The sequence below is a fragment of the Ambystoma mexicanum genome, chromosome 3q (assembly GCF_040938575.1).
Source record: "Ambystoma mexicanum isolate Mex_15411 chromosome 3q, UKY_AmexF1_1, whole genome shotgun sequence".
Taxonomy (NCBI): Eukaryota; Metazoa; Chordata; class Amphibia; order Caudata; family Ambystomatidae; genus Ambystoma; species Ambystoma mexicanum.
The window spans coordinates 711,264,684-711,282,292 of NC_090926.1; the positions used below are offsets into that span (position 1 = coordinate 711,264,684).

General features: G+C 42.0%; 1 protein-coding gene across 5 annotated transcripts in view; it reads left to right on the forward strand.

Moving 5' to 3' along the window:
• The window catches only part of LOC138582897 (uncharacterized), a 328,003-nt gene extending 313,832 nt beyond the window's left edge, over positions 1-14,171 (forward strand). For all 5 annotated transcript variants that reach the window (XM_069654617.1, XM_069654620.1, XM_069654618.1 and 2 more), the window contains 2 exons: positions 5,421-5,454; positions 13,800-14,171. In XM_069654617.1, coding sequence (XP_069510718.1) covers positions 5,421-5,454; position 13,800 — 35 coding nt within the window. In that variant the 3' untranslated portion in view covers positions 13,801-14,171. The remainder of the gene's footprint in view (positions 1-5,420; positions 5,455-13,799) is intronic.
• The last annotated feature ends 3,438 nt before the right edge of the window (positions 14,172-17,609 follow it).

Genomic DNA, 17,609 nt, shown 5'->3' on the forward strand with positions numbered 1-17,609 from the left:
TTACACGTGTGAATTACCTTTAAATTATTTCACACTTGACCTTTGAGATCCCAACTGTTTCCTTTTGATGAAATCATTGCTTGTGTTTGCTTGCATCTGTTCAAAGCAGCTCCCATAGGAATTTATAATAATGTAAGCATTTTGAACATATTTTGTGTTTTTGCTCAGCCAATTTCAAAGCCAATTCTGACAGTTGAAAAGTCAAATCTGTTTTTCTCTTGTGTTTAAGGGGGGAACGTGGGAGTGATATTCTGTTTGGTCAGCATTATTCCTGAATACCTGCTCTCTCCTCACATCTATTTAAATTGCCTATCGGTGGGTTGAGGGGTGTTGCAAGGGGAACCCCTAACCGTAGTGCTATCTGTTCCAAGCCAACTCAGAAGTATTCTTTTCTTTGCTGCATTCTTTTTGTGTTCATTACTTCATTCCTAGTGCATTAAAGATTGTATTCATTGTTCCTGTCACCCCATTGGTGATTGTTGTTACCTATTAAAAATATATTGTGATTTTACATTCTAAATAAATAAACACATAATTACCTTTACCACTAGCCTGATTCCTGGTTCAGTGTAACCTCGGGGGTATTATGAGGAGGGTGTGATGTGAGTGGTATATCATTCAGAATATTGAACTTATAGATACAAATAAATAAGGGTTTGATTTGCGCACTACATGCTGGGCGAGTTGTGGGTGTGTGCCTGATTGAAATCACTTACAGAAGGCAGAAGAGAGATCAAGCAAGATGAGGATGCACGGGGTGTTAGAGTCAAGGTTGGAGAGCAGGTCTTCACGGATATTCAGGAGCGCAGTTTCCAGACTTCTGGCAGCTCTGAAGCCAGACTGATGGTCATGAAGACAACCAACAGATTCGGTGTGGAGATTAAGCTGGGAGATGGCCAGTTTCTCCAGGAACTTGCCCAGGAAGGGAGTGATGGAGATTGGGCGATAGTTAGCCGAGCAGGAGGAGTCGGTGGAGGGCTTTTTAAGAAGAGGGTGCACAAGGGAGTGCTTCAGGGGGAATGGGAAGACTCTGGTGGCCAAGGAGTGATTACAGAAGTCAGCCAGGGCAGGAGCCAGGGAGTCGATGTTGTCCTTGATAGTTTTGGAGGAACAGGGGTAAACCTGTTTCGACAAGACTTTTTAGATCAGACTTGTCTAGAAACCTTGTCTGCAGAGACAGGGGGAAAGGCAGAGAACGAGGCAGAAGGGGTGGCTGCAGAAGGGCGAGAGGAAGAGCAGGGAATGGAGGGAGGAAGGCGATAGGAGGAGAGTGAGGACAGGATGTCCTGAGTTTTTTAAATCAAGTGAGAGGCCAGTGCCTTGCAGAGGGCCTGGGAAGGGACAGAGGTAGAGACTGCAACAGGATTGGCCAGTTCCTTGCAGATTGTAAAGAGTTTGGCTGAGTTGTTAGATGCCGCAGAGATGCAGGCTTGGATATGAGCTCTCTTCTTGGTGAAGACGGAGAGGCGGTATTGCCTTTACAGCAGGCAGCATGCCGGTTTGTCAGAGGATGAACATGAAGCACACCACTTCCTCTCGCCCACCCTGCCCTTGTGTTTAAGGGTGATGGGGTCTGAGTCATACCTGGAGTTGCACTTGGCTTTGGGCTTCAGGCGGTTTCTCATGACAGGGGCAAGGATGTCAAGATATAGAGGAGTGGAGTGTGGAAAGGGCTGTGTCAGGGTGAGAGTCAGCCAAAGGGGGAAAAGGGGGTGAGAAGGTGGCGGAAAAAGCCTTAACTGACTCGCGCTACATGGGTCGGATGACCGAGAATGTGGGTGGCAGTGATGGAGATGGCTTGGCCTGAGGGGCAGGGAGGGTGAGGTGGGAGGATAGGAGAAAGTGATCACTCCAGGAGAGAGGAGTGGCGAGAGGGATAGAGAGGGGAAGATCTGAGGAGATAAGAACATCGAGAGTGTGCCCTGCAGATTGAGTTAGGCCAGAGGGGAGAATGGTCAGTGAGAGAGAGTCACAGAGGTCGAGAAAGAATCCAGAGGGGGGGGGGGGGCTGCAGGAGGCATCCAGGTGGATGTTGAAGTCTCCCAGAAGGAGGAGTTGAGTAGTTGAGGCCAGGAGTGTGGGGGAGAAGTCCGCCCACTCGGAGAGGAAGGATGAAATCTGACCATGTGGCCGATAGATAGTGGCCACAGTAAGGGAGTGGCTAGGGGAGAGAGAGAGCCTACAGATGAGGCATTCAAAAGAGGAGTAGGTCTGCGTGGGAGTGACAGAAGCAAGAATCCACTCAGGGACGATAAGGGCTACACCCCCACCAGAACGGTTGGGCCTGGGTGCGGAGAGGATCTTGTAGCCGTCAGGTAGGAGCGTGTCAAAGCTGGTGACAGAGCTGGCCGTGAACCATGTCTCAGTGAGACTAAGGACATCGAGGTCACGTTCTTCAAGAAGGTGGCAGATATCAGAGGAATGTTTGACATCAGAGCAAGAGTTAAGAGTTGCAATGTGGAGAAGGTTGGTTGCCTTCCCTGACGGACTTCCGGGGAGGGTACAAACCAGAGGTAAACCCTGCAGAGGGATAGAAGGAGCCCGAGACAAGGCCCTGACCGGTTACACACCAGATGTGTTCCTCATTCCTAAACACGGAAGGCTATACAGTGAGATAAGGGGGAAGGCTATACAGTGAGATAAGGGGCTGCTGCATTATGGCCTCTTGCGGGGGAGGGGGAGTTTGGGGGCGGTTGAGGGCAAAGCAAGAAAGGAGACGTAATGCATTGTTGCTTCCTGCAGTTATGGCTGCTAACAGCTAAAGCATTTCAAGGACCAAGGACTGCCCTGGGTACTGTTGCACAGGAGGATCCTTCCATGCACACATATTTTTGAAACAACAGATCATTCAAAATATGTAATACTGCAACACAACTATTACGGCGTCTTGCATGCAGTGGCAACCCCGTGTGTTAGTTAGGCAGGATACAGACACAATTAAAGGTATGCATTGCAGATTAAAGAAAACAAATATAATTTGTAGATTGCTCATGGCAGTGAGCACTGGCTGTGACTTGCCATTACAGACGGGATCTGTCGCTGGTTTGGGGACCGAGCCACTGCATTCACCACCACCACCGAGCGCAGGTCAGAAGCAGGCGTGCAAGTCCTGTGCGAGCCAATTCATCAAAGGGTCGCTGGAATTTCGTCCAGGTCGTCGATGCAGACGGGCGCAAAGAGGGAGCACGGGAACGTCTTGGTGTCGGTGTGGCACTGCTCTGCAGCAGCAGAATCAAGGAGGAGGCCTGCTCCAGCCCCTCCTTCAGTGCCTTGCGCCCCAGCAGGGTGGGTAGCTGCATGCTCGTGTACTCGATGTTGTGGCACAGCAGCAGGCTGGGCAGGATGGGCTTGCAGTTAAAGCAGCGCAAATGGCAGAGGCCTGCCTGGCTGCCTCAGTCTCCGTCTCCCAAACAGATCACTCCTCGGCTCCCACACAGACATGTAACCTGTAACAATACTGATTGGGATTGGGAAAAATACTTTAAAACAAGCCATTATTGGATTACATCCGCGTAGTGCTACAGGAATTAAAACTTTGGCATTGGGCATTGAATGCCACAGCATTTCCAGTTGTCATGCCAACCTCTGAGACTGCTTCTTGTTGCCCCTTTCTTCTTGTACCAATTGTGTTGGTGATATTTGGTGACTTACATCATCAAAAAGCACCAAAACCAAAAATATTGTTTACAGTTTATATACATTCATAGGGCAGAAATCACCCATAATATAATATAAAGACCAATCACATTGTAAAGCTACCAAAAAATGGTTTAATAAAGAATTAGTGGATCTCAAAAGAAAGAAGAGGTTAACATTTTGAATGTTGTTGGGAAAAATAAGGCTGTGGCAAAGAAAATACAAGGACAGAAAGGGACAAATGCATCCTTTGCTGGGCTGGGTGGAAGTGTTGTCTAATTGATCGTTATGTGGCAAGGCTGTGTGCCGGCTCGCTCTTCAGTTGGTTGAGTGATCATTAGGGCAGAAGAATGAACAGCCATGAAAAAACATTTCCATCTGAATGCAAATGTGGGACCGTATTTAATAGGAATGTAACTACAGCTGAGAGAAGGCTTGCATTTGGGATGCCTCCTGAGAAATCATTTCTCAGTGTCTGTATTCTCTTGAAGTGAGTGAATTCCAGGCACACTTCAGCTTCACTGAGTAGGTCCCAGGAGCATTTGGAGTATTTCGGTGAAAGGCTTCATAGGTCAAACAGGTCATCTTGAAGATATGTCAGAAATCTGTCGGAGACCAGTGGAGCAATGTTAAGACTGATTAAGATGTGCATAGCTGGTTCGGCCATGCATGATTCTGTGATCCGCTTTTATCAGCTGAAGACATTTTGATGGAGTCCAGTAAGACTGCCGTTGATGTTCCTCAGTGTGTAGAGTGCTACGGCCTACAGAGGTCCATTCCCAAGAGATTTTGTTTTATGTTTCTCACATGCAGACTTGAAACTGTGCCCCTTTCATGATACTGTTGTTAGTGTTGTCCAAAATATTGCTTCTGCTTTAGCATTAAGCCATACAACCTTTGGAATGCCGCACTGGAAGGTGCATGTTGATATGAGAATGAATTCCAGGTTTCGGTAAAATAGCTTGAGGTTTTTATTTTACATTGTGCTCGCTCACCAAGTCAGTTGGTGTATTGTTCTGGTGTTACCTTGAGGTAGAGATTCATATTACTACCACATTGGTACACATTCAGTTCTCTTCAATCATCAATATATCTGAGCTCCACAATGATGCTTAACAACATCATGGAGCCTTGGTATGGAACTGATGCAACATCCACCAGCATCTCAATTTTAGCCAGGAGTTAATGAAAGGCACAGCTACTATTTCCAAGTGCAAGAAGTACTGGAATTCTGGCTCATGCCGCGTAGAGTACCAGGGCTGTGAGTCATTACAAGTTCGAAGGTGTGTGAAAACAGTGGTGGTAATTCTATTACCACTGCTTATTTGGCGGTAACGGAATTACTGCAATTCTTCCTGCACCTCGGAATTATACTTTTGGAAGTAAAATGTAGGATTTTCCCACATCAACAGCCTGGAGGCAAATCCTTGACTTTACCTGCAGAGATAGGCAGATCTGCTGCATGATAAATCAGCCAGTGGTGAATGCACCAGAAATATCCCATTGAGTCCATTCGACTCCAAAAATATGCAATAACACTTCCCCACCACCAATTGTGATCCCGTGGTAAACCCAGAAGACCAAGTAGTTGTTATGGTGATCGAAATTGACAGTAATTCAGTGGAGTTAATGCTGAGTTACCAGCAAACTCATAATGAGGCTCAACGTGTTTCAACGTCATCCTTGGTTTGTGTTGTTTGTGTTCTGTTTGCCACTCAAAATTTGACAAATTGCTAAGATGATTAAGTCTCACTAACACATTGTTTTGCATATTCTCTTTCCAGGGCGCACCCTCTCTGAGACGCCAATTCTAGAATGGTAAGAATTATCATTAGTATCATTTGAATGTATGTTTAACATCAAATATTTAATACAGTGAAGCTCAGGAGAGTGTTTGGAGAAAACCTTTAGACGTAGTTAAGCAACACAATAGCAACGCCTTTGGTCAGCTTGCTGGCTAAGGGTGCCAAGGACGATGAACCACTTTTAAACTGTACAGTGAGCACAGATAGATGGTGGTCTCATTGTTCCTCACTTTATGGTTCCCATAGTGCAAGAGCATTGGAAGAGCAGGGGCAGGTCGGTTTAGCAGTCCCCTGAGCTGACATTGTTCCACATTGAACTGAAAAAGGATTTAAATGCCATTGGAGACCAGAAAATAAATATGACACTTGAATTGATAAAATCCAGGCCCATTTTGCTTAAGTATACATAAGAACTCTGGGCTCTGCTGCTACTCAGCTCATGGCTATGAATGACATTTTGAAAACATCTATTATTCTCAAATCCATGAATACCTCAGAGATTATGCCGATTTTTAAGAAAGTACAGAAGGATGCCCCTGAAAATGATTGACCAATATTACTGCTTGATGGTGCATTCCATTTTCGGGAAGATGTTACTGAACTGGATGCTGGCATACTTAGTGGCACCCGGGCTATGTTTTTTTTACTGGGCCTTGCACACCGTTGATAAATGCTTCCGTTTGTATCTCATAGTATCTAAATACCTTGCCCTGAAGAAATGTCCCTGCTTCCATCTATTTATTGACATTAGAACAACGGATTTAAGTGTGGAAGTTCTAGTCAGAGGATATATTTAGATGTTATAGGGCTTGCATGATGGAAATCCAGCAAGAGCAAGGTGTGGTTGGTCAGGGGAAGTCACTGGTGCATTAAGAATCCAAAGAGGGTTTAGGCAGGGAGTTTTCCTGGCCCCAACCCTATTCCGTTTATTTCTGAATGACCTCAAATGGGTCATGTTAGGACGAGGATTGGATGTCCCAGGGGTTTGTTTCCAGAATGTCCTTGTACTTAGGTTTGCGGATGTTGCCGTCCTTCTGGGCAACATAGAAGTAGCTATGCTTCTGAAGGTTTTATGTGGTTATTGTGCAGGAAGACGTTATTCATTAATGGGAAAAATGAAAGCGATGGTTCCCCCAAGGACACAGTTTATGGTGAATGGTGAACCCCTTCAGGTATTTTGACTACCTCAGTGCTTGTTTAAACAGGAAACTTGGATGGGTTCTTCAAGTGACTGTGGCAGCAATTTACATGAGGCAGGCAACATTGCTTTAGGTACAGCTGAACAGCTGAAGACCGTCCATCTAAAGTGTGGGTGTATGCTTATTAATTTATTTATTTATTCTAGTATTTATATACTGGAAGGAACAATACTCATTTGATAAAAAAAAATAACAATAGATAAGAAATCCGATTTGTCGGGAAGCAGTGAGCTTCTTACAATGGGCTGAGTTTGAGTGACATTCTGAAAAGGTTGAGCAGGGGAGTAGATGAAACAGTCACCGGGGAAAATACATGGGTGGGCTTACAAAGATTAAGGACTATCAAATTAGACATTTTTTTAAGTTTTTATTCTTTTTTAAACCGTGCTACTTGCACTCAGAGACCATTTTTTGCCTTTTTGTTGAATTACATTCTGGTATTTGTAGTCTCCCAGTCAATAATAAAAAATAAATAGATATTTCTACAGCAAAAGTGTGTTTACTATCCTAGCAGTAACTGAGACAAACCCTGCTTAGCTTCAATGGGAGGAAGGGGTCAGCCCTCTAAGGCCATGTTGCCTAATAAATGAGCCCACCTTGCAAGACCACTTAGAGAAACATGGCCAAAGGGGGCTGGATCCTTCCTCTCTTTGAAACTAAGGTGGCTTGATCCTGGTTACTGAATGGATGGGAGACAGTTCACGGTCCTGAATGCTGTGTGCTTTCTTAGTTTTAAATTTCTCAACACTCTGCATCCATAATATTTTTTTTTAAAACTCTGCTACTGTCATACCTTGAAGGTTTTGCAGTCAGAAACCATTTTCTGCCTTATGCTGAATTGGATTCTGGTAGTTGTAGTCTCACAGTCAAGATAGGGGGAAAATGCCGCAATTGTACACTTTTTGTCTAACATAGTGCTATAAGGATTTATATATTTGAGTGACACTATGGTATGAGTACTTTCCAAGTTAGCTTTATAAATCAGAGTATTTTTGAAAGCCAGACATGGAGGTGAGAAGTGGAAATGATGAGAGGGCAAGTAAGTCAGAAGTATTTGCCCACGATGTGGCAAGAGAGTTTGCAATCCTGGACAATGGTGCAGTTATTTTCCCCTGATTGTGGCTGCTTTTCAGGGTATTAGTAAAAGACACATGTGAGTGGACAGCATAACTTTTCTTCAGAGGTCAGACGCAACCCCTTGTTTTTTTTGAGGATTGTAAGCTTGCTCAAGTATTTGGCTACCATGATTTTATACAAGTTGTCATGTTCCCAGTGCAGACGCATACTCACAAGACCACAAGCACTTGCTTTGTTTTGGGATTTAGTTTTCCAGGGAATATTACACAACAGATTGCTGGGTTTAAAAGGTGAGCACCTTTTATACTTTTCTGGCACATTTATTGGAACATTTCTTCTCTCAGGTTATTTTTCTGGTGTTCATTACTTTTTTTAATTCAATTGCTATTTTTTCTTGCACACTATCGTCTAAGAGGTAGGTCTATTGAACCTTGCACTTGTGAGATCTCAATGTCACTGGGCCTAGTAAGATTGTTGTCTTGTTCTCCCTTGTTCCCCTCCCTTGCCTTGTTGCGCTCTGAAACACTTGTGTACGAGCGCCAAAGAAATAAAATTTCAATATCAACTACATTTGTATATTTTACTTTAAGAGATATGTTCACTTACTGTGCACATATTCATAGGTACCAGCTTTTGATTTTCGCAATGGGGCAAAAGTACCTGGGCATATGTTATTTTGTCAATGGTAATTTTCTTCCCTTTTACGTGCTGCTTAAATGTGGTCATTTGGGGTTGTGCGATGTATGGCAACAGTCACCAAGAGAGCAGCCATAAAGCAAAGGGCTTGTAGCCCGCTGCTTAACCAATGTGTGTGATTCTCAGCAAATAATGTAATCACACAGGGAATTAACTTGGGAGTTCTCAGAGCCTTCAATCTTCTATACATAATACAAAATATAGATATTTTTACAGCTACAGGGACATCAGGGTTGAAAAATCACTGATGACCCAGGTCTCCCATCTATGTAGTAACCAGGACCTACACTGCTTAACTTCAGGTGGAGGAAATGACCAGCCCCCACAGACCATAATGCCTAATAAGTGAGTGAAAGTTACAAGACCACTTAGAGCAACATGGCCTGAGTGGGCCAGCCCCTTTGTCAATTTGAAGCTAAGCAATACTGTACATATATTCATGGGTACCAGCTTTTGATTTTCGCTATGGGTGCAGAAAGTACCTAGGCATATGTTATTCTTGCGGACAGTCATTTTCCCCAGTTTCCGTGCTGCTTAAATGTGGTTAGTTGAGGACGTGGCATGTATCACAACAGTCACCAAGAGACAGGCCATAAAGCAAGGTGCTTGGAGCATGGGACAGGACATTTCGGCTCTGGCCAGTTAGGCGCACGCCGTTAAGGTGTGACCGTTTCGCTTCAGGTCCCATTTGGGCATGTCAAGTTAGACCAGCCAACTGGCCACAGGGACCTCTCGGTGCAAGGATGTTTTGGCATGAGAGGTTGCAATTGGCACATCATGACCCTGCAGGAATTTTGCAATTTGTACCTCTCAGAGCAAGGATGTTTTGGCACTCAGCATTTTGTAAATATGGATTAAACATGAAAAACATTTATTTACTGAAACATTATGAAACATTCCAGACTGACTAAAAAATGAAAATTAGGAACATTTATATTGTATACTTATTACATTGGCTACACCATGGATCCTACCCACATGCCAAATTTCAGGTTTGTAGCATGTTGGGAAGTTTGCTGAACATTTCAAGCAGGCACACCCATATCCACAAATGTCCCTGTTATATATAGAGAGATTTTTTTAAAATGTTTTCTATGTTGCATTTCTATGCCTTATTAATGATTTATCTGATGAATTAATTGTTCAAATTGTATTTCATTGTGTAAGGTTTCGTTGTGTAACCAAACCACAATGAAATAAAAAATAAATACCTTGTCCATTTCTCATCCCAACCTTTCCCAGCCTTCTGACAGTCCCAAGAAGCAAATGTCAAATACTGCTTATTGAAAACAAGCTGGTTTTGGTTGATTGTGGGGATAGATGGAAGCCTACAGGAATTATGGCTTATTGTTTTCAATACAATGGGCCTCATTACCAGTTTGGCGGTAACCTTGCCGGTAAACCGGCAGGCTGCCGCCGAACTTGCACATTTTTCAGGCACCTGACATTGGGGAAATACAGGGTCATTACAGCCCTGGTGGACCCTGTATTTTCCCATTGCCAGGCTCTGGAAATGATTACTCCCCATTCCCATTGAGTCCCATAGGACTCAATGGGAATGGGGAGAACGGTAGAACAGGCACCATTCAGAATGGGGCCAGTGCTATAACAGTGTCTATGGGCGGGTGCCCGTCCACCCGCCAGGTCTGACCTGGAGGGCTGATAGGCACCTGCTCACAGAACTAGTAGCTTGCCGGTCCGGTAACAACGGTACCGGTAACCTTACCGGTACCGTTGTTACCGGACCGGCAAACGTGTAATGAGTCCCAATATCTTTGAATACAATCTCGTCCTGTTAACTTGGGATGCTGGGCTGTTACTACCCATTCCAGCCCTTGGAACAGGGTAATGCCACATTCATCTGTAGTTAGCTTGGGAGTTGGTAGACCGTTTATCAAAGCCGTTCTTACAATGATGTTTACTTAAGACCCCAAGTTTGAATGTTCTGCCATCATCTTCAAGTGATTTGTGCTTCAAAGTCTGTTGGTTCCTTTATGGGAGGAATCTAAATCTATAGTGCCATGAGCTAGACACTATGAAGCGGGTTAACGCCCTCTAAACGCCACTTCAAAAAAACTAAATGAAAAGTTATGATGTTTAAAATGTGAAATGAAACATCAAGAAAACACAAAACACAATTTTATAATGCAAACTAAATCACTAAATATTGAGCGGTTGAATATAGGGGAAGGCATGGTGAGACATGGGGGAATTGGATTTTTGGGTATCACATAGGCTGAATCATCGGGTGTTTACAAAACAGTTGGATGAACATGTATTTTTTTAATTTGTTTCAACCAGTCAGTTTAATATTTTCAATAATCGTTTACTTCTAATTAATTCCTGCTTCATTTAACTGGTTGAATCCTAATCCTATGATTCTTATTGAAGCTGCTGTGTGCAATAAATGAGAGAGGCGGCACATGGCTATACCAGACATATACATGATAAACATAGAATCCTGAACAATCAAGTTGTAAATATTATTTTAGACGTCATCCATAATTCCCAAATTGTATAATTACTATAATACATCTGTTTACCTAAATATAGCAAAACGTATGCCAACTTGTTCGTTCTAAAAAGCATTATATATAAAGCATATGGCATATTTTTCAATAACAATATATTTAGGTATTACACACAAAAGATTTGATTGTGTGTGATAATACTTAGCTGCTAAAATCACATCACTGTTGCCAAGTGGTGACACATTCGAGCAAGCACACACTTCAGGGACAGGGACATCACAATGGTTTAGCTAGTTTGTTGATTCAGATGTTTGAGTCTTCAATGGACCACTCCCAACATCCTTTGAAACGAAGATTGCATTGGTGGGATGTATTATTTGGAAATGCATTCGAACAGAATATGATTGTACTTACAATCTTAATATGCAATCATTCCATAGAGTTTAGAATTCCCACTCATCAATGTACATTAACACGATTCTTAATTGGCCCACACCATGTTTCTAAAATGAAGATAGAGGATAGAGAAAAGTGGAATAACATGAGCAGGCAGCGACACAACACTTGATGTATTGCTTTGTAATCGCCATTCTATCATTTGTGGTTATGAAGTGCAGATATTGGTTTAGAATTCCATATAAAATGTGTTTTTTATTAATGTATTGAATTGTTCTTTATAACGCACCTATTACCATACCTGAGTTCAGTTTCAAAGCACGGACCCGCCTTTTTAACCTCTGTTGCTCTGCATGGGCTTGTTTCCAAGACCAGCGCGTTGCCCCCTGTGCTATCCTCCGTTTTTACTATGTTTCACTGCATTTTGACACATACAATTTCCTATGGATGCAGTATTAATAGTGTGAACGTTGATTGCCCACGGAGGGAGGTGGAATGAGATTTATTTTATGATGACAAGTGATCATAAATGAGAATAAATGATATGGGACGTGCCTGGCAATGTATTTGAATACTTGAAGTGTCACTCTTTCATGTATGCCCTGAGCGTTGAGTATTTTTATTTTAAATCCTAGCAAACATTGTATATGGAAATCATGATTTGTTAGCCTGAGGTCTCTCTAAAGGGACATGCGCTGTAGGATTGCTGAGGCAGCGCTTTCAGGAGCTCTCAGTGGCACTAGGTGAAGGATACCTGGCAGCCATTGTTTTTTTCTTATTGCCGTCTAATACTGGTTCAGACAATGGAACCTTATTTCTTGCCTGAAGTGCCTAAGGGGGCAGTGGCCCTATGCCCCTCACCTGGTGAGTTGCCAGATGTCGGCAACCCAGAGGGACCTACCCAGAAGCAGACGATCACATGATGATGAGAGATGGGATGGAAATGGAAGACAGACTATCGAAATGAACAAGGAGTACTATTGTCTTGTTTGTGAGAGGTTAATCGGAAGTGTCATGCATTGCAAGGGGCCAGACCATGGGGTATGTGATGGGAAGTCGATTTGGAGGCGGGGTGGGTTAGCTTGGGTGGTGGGTTAATGAGGTGCTGTCTGTTTATTTGGTTTAAAAGTCAGCAATAAAGTCTGTCTTGCCTTGTCCATTTTCAATATGACTCTTTAGTCCTTTTGTTTTTGATTTGCGTTAATGATAGTCTCTTGTGTTCCTTGCTGGGGAATCCGAATTAATGTTTTCTACATTATTTGTTAGTCTCATCTACCTAGTTTGAGACCAATGAAAATAGAAAGTTTACAAAACTATAGTCTGACAATCTACATGGATACTTTTAAGGAACAGAGTGAGAGCTTAGTGGATAAGAGGAAAATAAAATGGAAAATAAAGGCATAGGTCCTCATTCTGAGTTTGCAGTAATTTAGTTATAACTCCACCTAATTACATCAACAATTGGTTACTATTACCGTATGTTGGTCCTGTGGGTTTACAAGTGGTGGTAAAGCAGTGTTACTCCCCAGTTCTGGAGTTCATAGGACTTAATGGGGATTTTGGCAGATTTGTGGCAAGCAGTAATTCTGCTGTGGTCATTCTGTCAATATTTGGCATTAGAGTAGAGAATTTACCTCTAGCATAATGCTGGAGGTAAATTCTCCACTTTAACGCATAATTTGGGATTTGGAGGATCAGTAAAAATGGATACTACCATTAGCACTAAAATAAGTGGCAGTAGCAGATTTTTCACCACTGTTTTACCACTCTGTCAAACGTAGAATGAGGCCCCTAGAGCCAACTGAAACACAGGGAAAAGAAAAGCTGAAGTGTGGATAGTGGGTAAGGAACAAGAGAGGAATGAATATTTGGGATGATCACCCTCCCAAGGCCTAAAACGTTTTATTTTTGCTTCAAAATATCACTCATGAACAGGGAGATTTTTGTTGAATCACTTTTGTTAAAAAGAAAAATGTGTCATTCTGACATAAAGATATTTTTCAAAGAGTGAATTATGAACAATTCACCACATTTCATAAGAAATTATGACTAAAGGACATCATCTGATCCTGTATTCCGTATCTTTCAATAAAGTTGGACAAAAATAAGAACTGTTTTGGTGCTGCTTATTTGATCAATGCAACACATTAAGTCACTAAGGCATCTTTGTGGAATGGAATGGTTCTAGTATACCTCCCTATGAACATTGAGATGCCAGTAATTTAGTGATCTAAGTCAATATAGTTAGATATAGTTGGTGCTGGTGACTATAATTAATTAATGTAGGTAGTACAGAAAATCTCAATAGCAATTTGTTTTTTCTCAGATAACAACAATGTGATTATTTGATACATGTATTCAATCACCTGACATATTGCGAGGATGCACTTAATAAGATGCACATTTAACAGAAGGCAAATAATGCTGAATTAATATAATAGATTTGGCATGCATTTGTGTATGATTCATGATTGTGTTGTAGGCACCACCTTAACCTTTTCCTTTTTAATAATTCACAGATCTGTGTATCACCAGAAAAGAACAGTCCAACAGAGAACTAAACACCACCATGTCTGACAGAAAATACCAATTAGACTTTGATGCACCTACATTGGAAAGTGGTATTTTTAAAAATGTATGTTTCTCTTCGTTCCAGGGCTCTGCTATCTTTCTAAGGGGTGTGGCTACATAGCTGAACAAATATATTGATAACAGTGTGCTCTGTGTGTAGTTGCAGTCCGGCCTGACGAAAGCTCTGTGACGGAAGTCCCGTCTCATGGGCTTTATAACTCGGCTCTACGAGTGTACCGCTCTCAAAGTATGTGGCTCTGTGTACCTGCAGGCTGACTTTACTTCTTACTGTGAATAAAGCTAGAAAGCTATTGACAATTCTTCTTGAGTACATAATGTATGATTTAAGGAGCAAGTCTGCACCAGACAAGTGCCTGTAACCCCTACTCTGGTACTCCGGTTACTCCGACGACCTCACTCAGGGATGTCATTTAGGGGTCACCAGAAGTCGCAACTGCAACCTCTGAGGTCTCCCTTGCTACCCCTGTTGTCTCCCATTCTACCCCCAAAAAAGAAAAAAAAGGGTCATTTCTTTATTTCTTTTATTTTTTATTTTTTTGTAATGCAAGCTGCTGGGCTGTGGCCAGCACCACGTGGCTCTTTACTTCTGGAGTGGCTGGCTTTCTTGTTCAAGCATCTTAAAAACAAAAACAAAAAAAAAAACAGGGGCGCCACACGTCTAACACTTTTAGGACTGATCCTAAATAAGAAAGAATTGGAATACCAAATAATGTGTCTTTCTGGAATTCTATGCAATAATTGCTAGACTCATTAAAGGTTTATTTCAGGCACACTTCAAGGGGTGAGTCACTGATTTAGTCTCTTCTTAAACACCTCAACTCAGCCTTTCATCCTTCTGAGGTCGATAAATAAGTACCAATAAAGGTTGGGTGATATTGGGTGTACATTTTTTCTATGTAAAGCGCTTAAGCGTAAGTGCTATATAATAACACATCATTATCATTTGGCCATGGACGTCTGCTTGCTTTCACAGTAGTTTGGTAATATGGGTCTATACACACTGATCCTAACAATACATATGGTGATCCATTCTTGTATGAAATGTACATCACATTATAGTGATGTAGTGACCATATTTTTCGGAGTGTACTTAGAAACAATGCTATGTGATGCCACTTCCAGTTTTGTCAAGGGGAGAAAGGTCGTGTTCCATTGCTTCCGGCAATATCACCTTGGGGTAGGGTCAAATGACATCACTTCCTGTGATGTCATCAGAGGTCAAGGGTTGTGTGATGTCACTTCCGCTACCCCTGGCATTTTGGTGAAATAACGTCCCTGATCTCACTAAGGGATTTCAAATTATGTGAAGGTATTCAGAGCACAGAGACTGGAGTGCTGTCCTCACTTAATAAAGGCGCACAGCTTATATCGGCTAGTAAAACCGATAAAGATAATCCATTGCGATCTTTAGTATCCAGTAATGTGCTTTTGCCGAACAACAAGGTGATCTCTGAGACGCTGGAGGAGCCTGCCAGACCTGTTCTCAGTACGGTTCCATGTGTATATGCAATTACTGATGCTGTTATTGCCTCCTCGCCTATTTCCAACATAAAAGCTGTATTAAATCAGGCTGCCACTCAACAAAATGAACGATTTCTGTCCTACCACGGGGACGGTACCAATATGCGTCAAACCAAAAGGCTATGTTGCTTTCACAAGAAGAGACCAACTTTAAAACAGGTGGAAGTATAGTCTCCCTTAAAGGTTATCCAGGTGCTGCAAACTGCAGCTGTTTTAGATGCTGCAGGTAAGAGTAGGGCGAGAGAGGTTTGGGCTCAGGCTGTAGAGAGGGCTGTGCACGACCATTTATTATTATAATCAATGGGAACGTAGCACTGCCCATTGCCTCTACATCTTCAGGGCAGACAGATTGAGCCTATTTTGGCGAAGCCGGGGCTATGGCACCAGTTGTTTTACTTGTGTCACTACAGAGGTAGTAAAGCATTGGAAGTCCTGAATGCTAACAAAGAAACTCAATGTTCTATACTTTCGTCAGAAACTCAGTCTATGCTGGATTGTATGTGTATCCCTTCAGCTGTTGCACCTATTTGTAATGAGCATATGAAATTCCCTTCCTAATGTAAAGCTTTTCATAATAGACTAGATGCCCATCTTCTCAAATGGAGGACATGCCTAATAAAGTAACACTGGAGTGTATAGCCCTTTCCGAAGCTGAAGTCATTCTGAATAGATCCAACATTATTAATCTTTTCCACGGTATACAGTCTTTATAACGAAAAACGAATAACGAATGAATATATAACGAAAATTATATAACGAAATAAATAAGGACAATGTATTTGGGGTGGGGTAAAGGGTTAAATCTTGCGTGGAAACAGGATGGGTTTTTAGCTGCAGGGAAATGGCGGATTGGTGGGACCCCCCAAAAATCAAAGTGTTAAGTTGTGTCATTATATATTTTTCTATATATATATATATATATATATTCATTCGTTATTCAATAATTCGTTATAAAGACATGTAAACCATTTCCAAAAGCGACCTCATCTTCGCCTCCTGTCATCAAGGGATAGAGATACAGTATATTTCTTTGACAATTGAAGGACGGATGTTGTTGAATCCAAATGTGTCATGATGTTATTAGACAGATGTGATATGATATACTACTAGGTCAAGTTGACAATTATAATGAAGTGCCAAGAGACAATAATGTGGAGGCAATTGGTGGTTGTAAATAACAAGGTGAATCTTTAAAAATGGTTTGCGGAAATTGAGCTTCCTCAAGAAGAACTGTACCCCCAGTAATTAATTCTCAATTGCCCGGGGAGGACTGGCTTTGTAAACTAGCAGACAGAGAACTGGTCCTTAACATACAGGGGCCCCACATCTTTGTGCACTAATGAGTTGGAACTCGAGGGGATATAATAGCTTTTTTAAATAACATAGAAATGCAAAAGACTTTTATCAACCACACTATGTGTTGCGTGCAATAAGTATGGCTAATGATGGCTATACAACTCTCCAGCAATTTGCCACACCATCTAGAAGGGGATCCCCTTTGAGTGGTCTACTGATTAGCATAAAACACATAATGCTGGATTAATTTGAATTGGTATCGAGTGACATACCTGCGATATTAGATTATATTAAATGGCAAAGTCTTTTCTTTTTATAAATATTTATTGGAACCCCCACAAGTTCAAAATTGACGTGTTTATGTCTGCTTTGACAAAGTTGTTGGAAGTTTATTTGAGTGAACATGAGCTTATTTTAGTTGGGGATTTAATTTCGACTGTAATATGAATTGTGGGAGTAGGTACTCTCGTGTCCACCGTTTCAAATATGGTCAGAAATGGAAAACTATTTTTGCCTATTGGGATTTTAAAATTGCAAATGGTAATATAAAAGGGCACCTGGAAGGTCATAATACTTGGAAATTGGGAAATCTGAAATCAAACATTATGATATGATAGGTTATTTATAACGCGCTTAATATCCAGAGATTTCTAAGCGCGGAAACAGGGATCGAACCTGTGGTGCTCTGTGTTGTCTTGCTTCCAAGTCACGCACTTTGCCACTGAGCTATCTTCCCGAAACATTGATTATATAATGTTGTCCCCAGGGCTCTTTGACTTGTGCTCAGCTTTTAGGGGTCATTATATGTTTGCTGACATCCCAACGGTAATTCCGGTGGGATACCAGCAAACTGACCTACCATTACCGGTGCTTGGTATCCCGTTATTACAAGGATTTACGGTTGCCAGCAACAGTGGTCT